General features: G+C 36.7%; 1 protein-coding gene across 1 annotated transcript; it reads left to right on the top strand.

The window, feature by feature from the left end:
• Positions 1-6,185: 6,185 nt before the first annotated feature.
• LOC128702828 (gastrula zinc finger protein XlCGF57.1-like) lies at positions 6,186-10,414 on the top strand. Its single transcript, XM_053797247.2, has one exon. The coding sequence runs from the start codon at positions 8,123-8,125 to the stop codon at positions 9,263-9,265; it is 1,143 nt and encodes a 380-aa protein (XP_053653222.1). The 5' UTR covers positions 6,186-8,122; the 3' UTR covers positions 9,266-10,414.
• The last annotated feature ends 2,669 nt before the right edge of the window (positions 10,415-13,083 follow it).

The raw sequence follows: 13,083 nt of genomic DNA, 5'->3' as shown, positions 1-13,083 counted from the left end.
AGGGAAGTAACCCCAGAAAAGGATTTGCTACCTGAAGTCCTAATGGAAGGAGATTCTCCTTCCAAACAATAGTGTACGCCTTCCTCCTCTCCCCTCCTCCCGTCTTCCATCCACCCAGAAGTCTTTGGTAAAGGTAAGTGTAATATTATTATTATTTTTTATATGCATGTACTTGATTTCTGATTGTTTTCAGTATGTAAATCTTTATTTAATTTGAAAAAAAATATTTTATTTTAATATTTTTGGGTGTGTGGAATGGATTAATTTTATTTCCATTATTTCTTATGGGGAGAATGGTTTCGAGTTTCGTGAATTTCGACTTTCGGCAGGCTCTCTGGAACGGATTAATCACGAAACTCGGGGGTCCACTGTAATAGTAATTAATAATAATAATAATAATAATAATAATAATAATTGCTCTGGAGTGCTTTAAATGTCAACTACCTAACCTATATGAAATATGTGTGACATTTAAAGTGCTCCACAGTGCTTATTAATTACATTTTATTATTAATTATACTTTATTAATATTATTATTAATTATATTTTATTAATATTATTATTAATTATATTTTATTAATATTATTATTAATTATATTTTATTAATATTATTATTAATTATATTTTATTAATATTATTATTAATTATATTTTATTAATATTATTATTAATTATATTTTATTAATATTATTATCACCATCAACTTACCTTGTTCAATGAGTTTAATCATTTCTTAATTAAACTGCCATGAGAGACACAGAATGTAAACAAACACATGAACACACCAGATAACCCCCTTTACTATGAACTTCTTTAGTACTTCTTCCATTGTCCTCTCTTCCCTTTTCCAAGTGCTGCTGCACTTCTATCTTGTACTGTGGGGCGAACAATAAAGTTTAAATTTATACAAATATGTAATCTTTTAGAGATTAAAAGCTAGTGTTCTGAGTGGCTGTAGGAAGGAGATCGAGATGCTTGATGCTGTGACACTGTGCTGCCCATTTCTGTGACCCAAGTTTTTATTCGGTATACAATACTGACTCATTGGATAGCCCATCGTAACTCTTAGTTGTCGGTAAACAAGTATGTCGGTAAGTGAGGAGAGACTGGATAGTAAATATATACTTTTGACAAAATAAAAAGAAAGGGTGTATTGCAGTATACTAAAGCACTATACATACATGGTTGATGTTGTGTTAAGAAGTGGATTAACAAGATTCAGTCAGACCAGTGCATGTGAAGAAATAGGCTATTTCTTGTTCATTTGTTATTTCAAACCTGCGACCCGAGTCTGATAATTTTACCATGATTATGCCATCATGCATAAAACGCTGTGTGATTGCTACATTTTTATCACGTTTAAGTTTACGAAGTCTGTATAGTAGGTTCTGTCACTTTTTAGTTAGGCACTCATGATGGAGGAACTTATTGCATCCTTTTTTACGTCAGTGGAATGGAATCTTAACATAGTACTTTGCTTTTGACCTGGCCTGCCTAGCAGTCAGGCCTCCATGATATGGCGAGGATCAATGTTAATATGTATCTCATTTTTTATTAGCTGAAGTGCTTTGTTGATGCAGTTGTCATGGCTTGTATCTGATAGTAAGTTAGTATGCCCCTTGCCTAGCGATGAATTTGTTTACTGATGTGGTCTTAAGAAATGCCTTAAAGTCTTGAACATGTACTCACTGGAGTGGACGAGAGAGAGAGATACATGATAATGTATACCTGGAAGGTACTTGAGGTCTTTGTCCCAAATCTGCATACCACCCTTACAGCATACTTGAGGAATAGACTAGGGAGGAAGTGCAAAATAAACCCAGTGAAAAGCAAGGGTGCAGTTGGGACACTATATCAACATTCCTGGCCCCAGAGTGTTCAGCATCTTACCGGAACATATCAGAAACACTGCTGGAACTATTGTATTAGTCTTCAAGAGAAAACTAGACAAGTATCTTCACCAGGTACCAGATCAAGCAGGCTGTGATAGATATATTGCTGCAGGCCTCCAGCAGCAATAGCCTGGTTACCCAGGCTAGCATCAGACGAGCCTGGCCCATGGCCGGACTCTGAAAGTAGTAAGACTCTCAAAACTCATCAAAGGTATATCAAAAGTAATAGCTAATTGTGGTTCTTTGTGGTGCTAGTGTTATTATGGTGGTCGTAGTAGTAACTTGTTGTGGTGTTGGCGCTAGTAGCTTCTTGTGTTGGTGGTGCTAATAGCTGATTGCGGTGTTGGTGTTGCTAATAGCTTGTTGTGGTGTTGGTGGTGCTAGTAGTTTATTGTGGTGTTAATAGCTGGTTGTAGTGTTGGTGGTGCTAGTAGCTTGTGGTGTTGGTGTTAGTAGCTGAGCATGGTGTTAATAACTGATTGTGGTGTTGGTGGTGCTAGTAGCTAATTGTGGTTGTGATGCTAGTGGCTGATACATGATAATATATACTTGGAATATCCTACAGGGACTATTCCCAAATCTGTACATGAAAATCACTCCTTACAGAAGCAAAAGACTTAGCAGGCGGAGCAACATTTCCCCAGTGAAAAGCAGTGGCACCACGAGTACGCTAAGAGACAACACAATATGTGTCAGGGGCCCAAAACTGTTCAACTGCCTCCCAGCATACATAAGGGAGATTACCAATAGACCCCTGGCTGTCAAGACTGTGCTGGACAGACACCTAAAGTAAGTACCTGACCAGCTGGGCTGTAGTTCATATGTGGATTAGTGTGCAGCCTGCAGTAGCAGCCTGGTTAATCAGGCTTTGATCCACTCTGAGGCCTGGTCATGGACAGGGCACTGGGGGCATTGGCCCCTGAAACACCCTCCAGGTATACTCCAGGTATACTACTGGTATACTTCTGGTGTTCAAGCATTATAATAATAATGCCACAAGTATTACAAAAATGATACCACAATTATTACAATTATTCCACAGGTATTGCAGTAATTACACTACAAGTATTACAATAATAACAACAGAAGTATTACAATAAAAATAATATGTCAAGAATTACATAATTATGATCAACCTCAACATAGTTAAAGAAAAATTTTAACAAAAGATAGTAATAGTTAATTATTTCTTTTATGCAGGTCATCCTGGTAGCAGAGGCTGGTACTGGTAGTACCAGTACTGCAGGTCATCCTGGTAGCAGAGGCTGGTACTGGTAGTACCAGTACTGCAGGTCATCCTGGTAGCAGAGGCTGGTACTGGTAGTACCAGTACTGCAGGTCATCCTGGTAGCAGAGGCTGGTACTGGTAGTACCAGTACTGCAGGTCATCCTGGTAGCAGAGGCTGGTACTGGTAGTACCAGTACTGCAGGTCATCCTGGTAGCAGAGGCTGGTACTGGTAGTACCAGTACTGCAGGTCATCCTGGTAGCAGAGGCTGGTACTGTAGTACCAGTACTGCAGGTCATCCTGGTAGCAGAGGCTGGTACTGGTAGTACCAGTACTGCAGGTCATCCTGGTAGCAGAGGCTGGTACTGGTAGTACCAGTACTGCAGGTCATCCTGGTAGCAGAGGCTGGTAGGTAGCTGGTACTGGTAGTACCAGTACTGCAGGTCATCCTGGTAGCAGAGGCTGGTACTGGTAGTACCAGTACTGCAGGTCATCCTGGTAGCAGAGGCTGGTACTGGTAGTACCAGTACTGCAGGTCATCCTGGTAGGTACTGGTAGTACCAGTACTGCAGGTCATCCTGGTAGCAGAGGCTGGTACTGGTAGTACCAGTACTGCAGGTCATCCTGGTAGCAGAGGCTGGTACTGGTAGTACCAGTACTGCAGGTCATCCTGGTAGCAGAGGCTGGTACTGGTAGTACCAGTACTGCAGGTCATCCTGGTAGCAGAGGCTGGTACTGGTAGTACCAGTACTGCAGGTCATCCTGGTAGCAGAGGCTGGTACTGGTAATACCAGTACTGCAGGTCATCCTGGTAGTAGAGGCTGGTACTGGTAGTACCAGTACTGCAGGTCATCCTGGTAGCAGAGGCTGGTACTGGTAGTACCAGTACTGCAGGTCATCCTGGTAGCAGAGGCTGGTACTGGTAGTACCAGTACTGCAGGTCATCCTGGTAGTAGAGGCTGGTACTGGTAGTACCAGTACTGCAGGTCATCCTGGTAGCAGAGGCTGGTACTGGTAGTACCAGTACTGCAGGTCATCCTGGTAGCAGAGGCTGGTACTGGTAGTACCAGTACTGCAGGTCATCCTGGTAGCAGAGGCTGGTACTGGTAGTACCAGTACTGCAGGTCATCCTGGTAGCAGAGGCTGGTACTGGTAGTACCAGTACTGCAGGTCATCCTGGTAGCAGAGGCTGGTACTGGTAGTACCAGTACTGCAGGTCATCCTGGTAGCAGAGGCTGGTACTGGTAGTACCAGTACTGCAGGTCATCCTGGTAGCAGAGGCTGGTACTGGTAGTACCAGTACTGCAGGTCATCCTGGTAGCAGAGGCTGGTACTGGTAATACCAGTACTGCAGGTCATCCTGGTAGTAGAGGCTGGTACTGGTAGTACCAGTACTGCAGGTCATCCTGGTAGCAGAGGCTGGTACTGGTAGTACCAGTACTGCAGGTCATCCTGGTAGCAGAGGCTGGTACTGGTAGTACCAGTACTGCAGGTCATCCTGGTAGTAGATATTATTCTTGTAGTGTTAGTTTTTATTATCATAATGCTCCTGTAAATGTCAGATTCTGAAATATATAGTGACAACACTGTGTTACTACAGTGTTAGAAATATATAGTGACAACACTGTGTTACTACAGTGTTAGAAATATATAGTGACAACACTGTGTTACTACAGTGTTAGAAATATATAGTGACAACACTGTGTTACTACAGTGTTAGAAATATATAGTGACAACAGTGTTACTACAGTGTTAGAAATATATAGTGACAACACTGTGTTACTACAGTGTTAGAAATATATAGTGACAACACTGTGTTACTACAGTGTTAGAAATATATAGTGACAACAGTGTTACTACAGTGTTAGAAATATATAGTGACAACACTGTGTTACTACAGTGTTAGAAATATATAGTGACAACACTGTGTTACTACAGTGTTAGAAATATATAGTGACAACACTGTGTTACTACAGTGTTAGAAATATATAGTGACAACACTGTGTTACTACAGTGTTAGAAATATATAGTGACAACAGTGTTACTACAGTGTTAGAAATATATAGTGACAACACTGTGTTACTACAGTGTTAGAAATATATAGTGACAACAGTGTTACTAAGGAGTTAGAAATATAACATTTACAATGTCATCAGTGTCATGAAGTTGTTGTGTAATAATACTGATAAACATCACATTAACATTTTAGTGTTAAACATCAAATTAATGTCCTAATGTTAAATATCACATTAACATCCTTGTGTTAACATCACCTTAACATCCTAGTGTTAACATCACCTTAACATCCTAGTGTTAAACATCACATTAACATATTTGTGTTAAACCTAAGTGTTAAGCATACATTAACATACAAATATCACCTTAAAATTGCACTGTTAAACATCACCGTAACATCCTAATGTTAACATCACATTAACATCATAGTGTTGAACATCACATTAGCATTGTAGTGTTAAACATCACATTAACACTGTAGTGTTAAACATCACCTTAGCATCCTAGTGTTAACATCACATTAACATTGTAGTGTTAAACATCACCTTAACATCCTAGTGTTAACATCACATTAACATTGTAGTGTTAAACATCACCTTAACATCCTAGTGTTAACATCACATTAACATTGTAGTGTTAAACATCACCTTAACATCCTAGTGTTAACATCACATAAACATTGTAGTGTTAATCATCACCTTAACATCGTAGCGTTAAACATCACCTTAACATTGTAGTGTTAAACATACATTAATATCTTAGTGTTAACATCACATTAATATCTTAGTGTTAAAGATCACATTAACATCGTGGTGTTAACCATCACATTAATATCTTAGTGTTAACATCACATTAATATCTTAGTGTTAAAGATCACATTAACATCTTAGTGTTAAAGATCACATTAACATCTTAGTGTTAAAGATCACATTAACATCGTGGTGTTAACCATCACATTAATATCTTAGTGTTAGCATCACATTAACATCATAGTGTTAAACATCACATTAACAGTATAGTGTTAAACATCACATTAACATCTTAGTGTTAAAGATCACATTAACATCGTGGTGTTAACCATCACATTAATATCTTAGTGTTAACATCACATTAATATCTTAGTGTTAGCATCACATTAACATCATAGTGTTAAACATCACATTAACATCCTATTGTTAAACATAACATTAACATCGTACTGTTAAACATCTTGATGTGTTAACAAACATAACATTGTATTATCTCTGTAATAAGAACTTTGTTGTAATATTTGTTGTTATTAAACTCTTGTGAAAACTTTATTGAGAAACATTGAAATTCATGAAGAATATTATAGAAGCCTTCAAGGTAAGTGCTGGTCATCTGCTTGTTTGATCCAAGGAATTAGAGATAACTTCCTATTTTTGTAAATATCCATCCTATTCTTTAAGCACAGTTTAAACCGTACTGGTTTAGTGCTTGACAATGTTTATAATGTAATACTAGAGTATTAGAGATATATTATTTTTCAATGTAAGAATATGATCACAGAAACTGTATGTTGTTAAGCATTTTATAATTCATTTATGAGAGTATTAACCCATCTTACTGTATATTACATAGGTCTACATTATTGACCCAGTGTTACTCATGTAGGTCTACATTATTGACCCAGTGTTACTCATGTAGGTCTACATTATTGACCCAGTGTTACTCATGTAGGTCTACATTATTGACCCAGTGTTACTCATGTAGGTCTACATTATTGACCCAGTGTTACTCATGTAGGTCTACATTATTGACCCAGTGTTACTCATGTAGGTCTACATTATTGACCCAGTGTTACTCATGTAGGTCTACATTATTGACCCAGTGTTACTCATGTAGGTCTACATTATTGACCCCAGTGTTACTCATGTAGGTCTACATTATTGACCCCAGTGTTACTCATGTAGGTCTACATTATTGACCCCAGTGTTACTCATGTAGGTCTACATTATTGACCCCAGTGTTACTCATGTAGGTCTACATTATTGACCCAGTGTTACTCATGTAGGTCTACATTATTGACCCAGTGTTACTCATGTAGGTCTACATTATTGACCCCATGTAGGTCTACATTTTAAGCACAACTCTCTCACATTTGCTGTGAGTAGTAAATTTGGGTGTAGATATGGGAGGATGTATCCTTGGAGTGAGTGCACAGTATAAATCAAATCCTTCCCCAGGTATTGCTTGCTGAGAAAAACACACCTCTGACCTTCTGTTTGATTTTAAATAGCGACTTTGAGGTGTTTCTAGGATGTATTTTCCGGTTTTGTGACTGTTACTTGGTATTAATTGATGAAATGGACATCATTCTGCTGAAAAAGATAATTTGGTTGCTCTTAGAACCAGAAGCAGCTTGAAATATTTGACTTTTGACAATTTTTTTCTTTAGGAAAGACTCACTTTTTCTCCTCATCTTTTTTTTTTATGGGTTTTTACTAGGTCTGCTTCAATTGTTGGGATGCCCTAAATCATGACAATTTTTCCTGGTTATTTTTTATTATCTGAGAAATAGGGTATATCTTATATTTTGTGTGTTATGATGGATTTAGAACAGAAGGAAGGTGTAATTTACTAGAGGCCAGGCGAGATGATTAATGAACAAATGATACATTTCTGGAATGAATACTCCATTTATTTCTTATTGTTTTCAAATCAGAATTTGTTGAATTTTGTGTAAAATTAATCAACAACTCTTATGCACTTTGGCTACTGTGAATAAGCTAAAAATTTCTTAGGAATGAGCAAAGGGTGAAGTTGCTGATGTGCAAATTGTGCTCAGATTGCCAACCTTGTGCCTCCTTAATTCTATAAATTTGCATCACATTTTGTGTTTCTGGGGTCATTACCTTACCAAAAAATTCTCTACCATTTCTGAAGAAATTTTTCTCCTTGTAGAAATCTTGACATTTCAAGCACTTTTACTTTTTGGGTCCATATAGTGAAAGGGTTTTGCTCACTATGTCTAATATAGTTGAAAAAGAAAGTGTCCAAGCAACACATGTTACAGTTCGTCCAGAAACCAAACTACATCAATATTCACATTCTTCACAAAAATCTCAGTGTGCATCACTTGTAACAATTAATGAAAGAAAAAACACAGTTTTTTGTTTAATGTGTTTGAAAGAGTTTTCTGAAAAAAAATATTTAATGGGACATATGAAAACTCACACCAAAGATACACAGTATCAGTGTTGTGTGTGTCTAAAAAAGTTTTCAGATAAATCTTGTTTATTAGAACACATGAAAAATCATTCTGGAAAGAAACCATATCAGTGTTCAGAATGTCTAAAAGAGTTTTCAGGTAAATCAGGTTTAGTAAAACACATGACAATTCATACTGGAGAGAAACCATATCAGTGCTCAGAGTGTCTTAAAGAGTTTGCCAGAAAAAATGTTTTAGTAGAACACATGAGAATTCATACTGGAGAAAAGCCATATAAATGTTCAGAGTGTCTAAAAGAGTTTAACGCAAAGCAAATTTTATTGAAACACCGGAGGATTCATACTGGAGAGAAGCCATATAAATGTTCAGAGTGTCAAAAAAATTTTTCACAAAAGTCTCATTTAATACAACACATGAGAACTCATACTGGGGAGAAACCATATCAATGTTCTGAGTGTTTAAAAGAGTTTACAGGTAAATCGTCTTTAGTACAACACATGAGAATTCATACTGGAGAGAAACCATATCAGTGTTTAGAGTGTCTAAAATGTTTTTCAGATACATATACATTAGTAGAACACATGAGAATTCATACTGGAGAGAAACCATTTCAGTGTTCAGAGTGTCTAAAAGGGTTTTCACGAAAATCTTGTTTAGTAAAACACATAAGAATTCATACTGGAGAAAAACCATATCAGTGTTCAGAGTGTATAAAGGAATTTTCACAAAAACCTAATTTAGTACAACACATGAAAATTCATACTGGAGAGAAACCCTATCACTGTTCAGAGTGTGTAAAAGAGTTTTCACAAAAAGCTAGTTTAGTAAAACACATGAGAATTCATACTGTAGAGAAACCATTCAAATGTTCAGAATGCCTAAAGACATTTACAGATAAATCAAATTTAGTAAAACACCTCAGACTTCATACCAGTTAGAAATCATATCAATGTTCAATTTCCCAAAAATCAAATTGATTGAAATAAAAAAATCACATGGGAGGGAAAATTTTTTAGTGGATAGTATGAACAAAAGATATGGTAATATATGACAGTAATTAACCATTTTAGGGTCCAGACCCCTGATCTGAAAATTGCTCTCAAGGTCTAAGGATTTAAAAAAAATATATTTTTCCTTAAAGACTGAAAGAGTATCTTTTAGTGGAGGTAATGAAATCAAAGAAAAAAAATTTCCATCAGTATTTACCTAGAAATAGAGGCACGAAATTGACAGTAAATACACAAATAACCCGCACATAGAAGAGTTATTTGTGTATCGTTCCAGTCATGGTATTGTGCCTTTTTTATTGACAGTAAATCACTGGGTGATGGCAACATCGGCAACTGCTGTGCACTCCATATTGGTTTTTTAATTTTATTGTACATTTTTTTGTTCTTTTTAAATACAGTGGAACCTCTACTTACAAGTGCATCCATGTGCAAGTTTTTCCACATGTAAGCAGTCACTCAGTCAATTTTTTGTTTCCAGACGCGAGTGAAATTTCCAGATGAGAGTGGGCCTCAAGGGAGATTCCTTGACACTGGTGAGGGGCTCTTGCTTTTGAATTAGGGAATTAGATCTAAGTTGTTTGTTGGACTATCTTACTGAAACTTGGGCAATGTATATTGGAAAGATGCTTTTGAACATACACCAAAAATGAAAGAAATCGGACCATAAATAACCGAGTTTAATTCTCAGGCATTAGCCACCCCTTAGTGGCATTTCTGTATGGTTTCTTGGTTGTATTCTCATTTTTTTTGGTCTCGGTTGATAGAATGGACGATATATTACAGAAATAGATAGGATTTTGATTGGTTTCATGACAAAAAGTACCTTTAAATTGAGCTTAAATTAGCATAAATGTTCGATTTTTTGGCGATATTCAAGAGTAAACAAATGACGTCACTCCATTCCAATATGCAGTCATGAATGGGTTGACATCATATATACAATTACCTTACCACCCTTTATATACAAAAAAGTGTCACAAGTGCTATCACCAATCATTGCAACACTCTTTAACAAATCCATTGAATCCTCCACCTTCCCTACAGTACTCAAAATAGCAAGGGTCACCCCGATCCACAAAGGAGGAGACCAAACAGAGTTGAATAACTATAGGCCAATATCCAACTTACACCCTCTCTCAAAAATCTTCGAAAAATTAATTCATAAACGAATCTACTCCTACCTTATCTCCCAAAACATACTCAACCCCTGCCAATTTGGATTCAGGCCAAATAAAAATACTAATGATGCTATTATACACATGCTAGAACATATATACACTGCAATAGAGAAAAAAGAAGTCCCACTGGGGATCTTCATTGACTTACGTAAAGCTTTTGATACAGTTAACCATGACTTGCTCCACGTAAAATTGTCACACTATGGTATAAGAGGGCACTCCCTCAACTACCTCAAGTCATACCTCAGCAACAGAAGCCAATATGTGTATGCAAATGGGGCAAACTCTTCTGCACAACCAATTACAGTTGGTGTCCCACAGGGAAGTGTCCTTGGCCCTCTTCTCTTTCTCCTATACATAAATGACCTACCAAATGCTTCGCAATTACTCAAACCCACACTATTTGCAGATGACACTACATACGTCTTCTCCCACCCGAGCCCAGTCACGCTAGCCAATACTGTAAATACCGAATTACAGAAAATATCTACCTGGATGAGGACTAACAAACTTACACTAAACATTGACAAAACCTACTTCATTCAGTTTGGTAACAGAGCTACAGATGTCCCTCTTAACATAATGATAAACGGATCACCTATCACAAAGCTAACAGAGGGAAAATTCTTAGGAATCCACCTTGATAATAGACTCAAATTTCATACACATATACAACAAATTTCTAAGAAAATTTCCAAGACTGTAGGCATACTATCGAAGATACGGTACTATGTTCCACAGTCAGCCCTCCTGGCCCTATATCACTCTCTTATTTATCCCTATCTCATCTATGGAATTTGTGCATGGGGCTCAACAACAAGTAACCATCTCAGACCACTAATTACCCAACAAAAGGCTGCAGTTAGAATGATGACAAATTCTCACTATAGGCAGCACACTCCACCAATATTCAATACACTAAACCTACTCACCATACAAAACATCCATACTTATTACTGCACCTATTACATACATAGAACACTTAACTCTGATATTAACCCTCCCCTCAAACATCTCCTTGCCAACCTCAACAGAACACATGACCATAACACAAGGCACAGATCACTCTTTGATGTTCCTCGTGTCCATCTCACACTATGCAAAAACTCAATGCACATAAAAGGCCCTAAAATCTGGAATTCATTACCTGTAAATATAAAAGAAACACTACCTGTTTATAAATTCAAGTCTCTTCTCAAAGATCACTTACTCACCCAAAACCAAATAAATACTGAATAACTGAACCTTATAAATTGTATATCTTAAATGTTTCTCACAATTATATCATATAAATGTTAAACCTAAAACCCAATCTAACTTTATTATTTTTTAAATACACTACCTAACAGAATACTCCATTCTACTGAATGTACAACAATGCATACAACCATATGACCTGTCTTTGTAATACATTAAAGTTTTATCACTGATGTCATCATTGCTTAGTTCATCTTAAGTTAATTTTAAGCCAGCCCGTAATGCTATGCATAGTATAAGATGCTTTGGCATGCTGCTCTTATCTGTATTTTTTGTACCTCTGTATGTGTGCTCAAATTTTAAATAAATAAATAAATAAAATAAATAAATTACAATAATGTAATAGTCTGTGTGAATAAAAATTACAAATTATTTATATAATAATAATAATATTATAATAATAATAATATTATAATAATAATAGTATAATAAGAAAATATAATAATAATAATAAAATGCGTATAATAATACATGTATAATAATAATGTATAATAATAATTATAATAATAGACGGCTTCGAAAGGCCCTCACTAGATGGCAGTGATTACCACAACAATTATGCCATATTAGATGAATTATGATAGATAATTAAGCCGTGTAGATGATATTAGCGAAATATCCCTTCCAGAGAGCCTGCCGAAGGTCGAAATTCACGAAACTCGAAACCATTTTCCCCCTAAGAAATAATGGAAATACTGTAAAATTAATCCGTTCCAGACACCCAAAAATATTAAAATAAAATATTTTTTTTTCAAATTAAATAAAGATTTACATAATGAAAACAATCAGAAATCAAGTACATGCATTTAAAAAATAATAATAACATTACACTTACCTTTACTGAAGACTTCTGCATGGATGGAATACGGGAGGAGGGGAGAGGAGGAAGGTGTACACTATTTTTTGGATGGAGAATCTCCTTCCATTAGGACTTCAGGTATGAAGTCCATATCTGGGGTTACTTCCCTTCTTCTTTTAATGCCACTGGGACCAGCTTGAGAGTCACTAGACCCCTGTTGCACAAAATATCTGTCCAGAGAGGTCTGTTTCTGGAGTTTCTTTAAGAGTTCCCTCAAGTGGGACACAGCACTGTCATTGTACATGTTGCCAATACGGCCTGCAACAGCTTTGTTAGGGTGAAGTTCATCCATAAATGCTTGCACTTCAGTCCACTTTCCACAAATGTCCTTAATCTTTGAAGAAGGCACCTTCCTCCATCTCTCTTCCTCCTCCTCTGCAGCAGTTTCCTGAGCTGTGATCTGTTGCAGTTGCAGATGAAGCTCTTGCAGCTCTTCAATGGTTAGCTCTTCC

The sequence above is a fragment of the Cherax quadricarinatus genome, unplaced genomic scaffold, assembly GCF_038502225.1.
Source record: "Cherax quadricarinatus isolate ZL_2023a unplaced genomic scaffold, ASM3850222v1 Contig3596, whole genome shotgun sequence".
Classification (NCBI taxonomy): Eukaryota; Metazoa; Arthropoda; class Malacostraca; order Decapoda; family Parastacidae; genus Cherax; species Cherax quadricarinatus.
Note: the sequence above shows the minus strand (reverse complement) of the source record. Positions and strands in the feature narration are given on the sequence as shown.

Bases quoted from the DNA above. Each gene is read 5' to 3' on its own strand.
- LOC128702828 (XM_053797247.2), top strand. From the start codon at position 8,123: ATGTCTAATATAGTTGAAAAAGAAAGTGTCCAAGCAACACATGTTACA.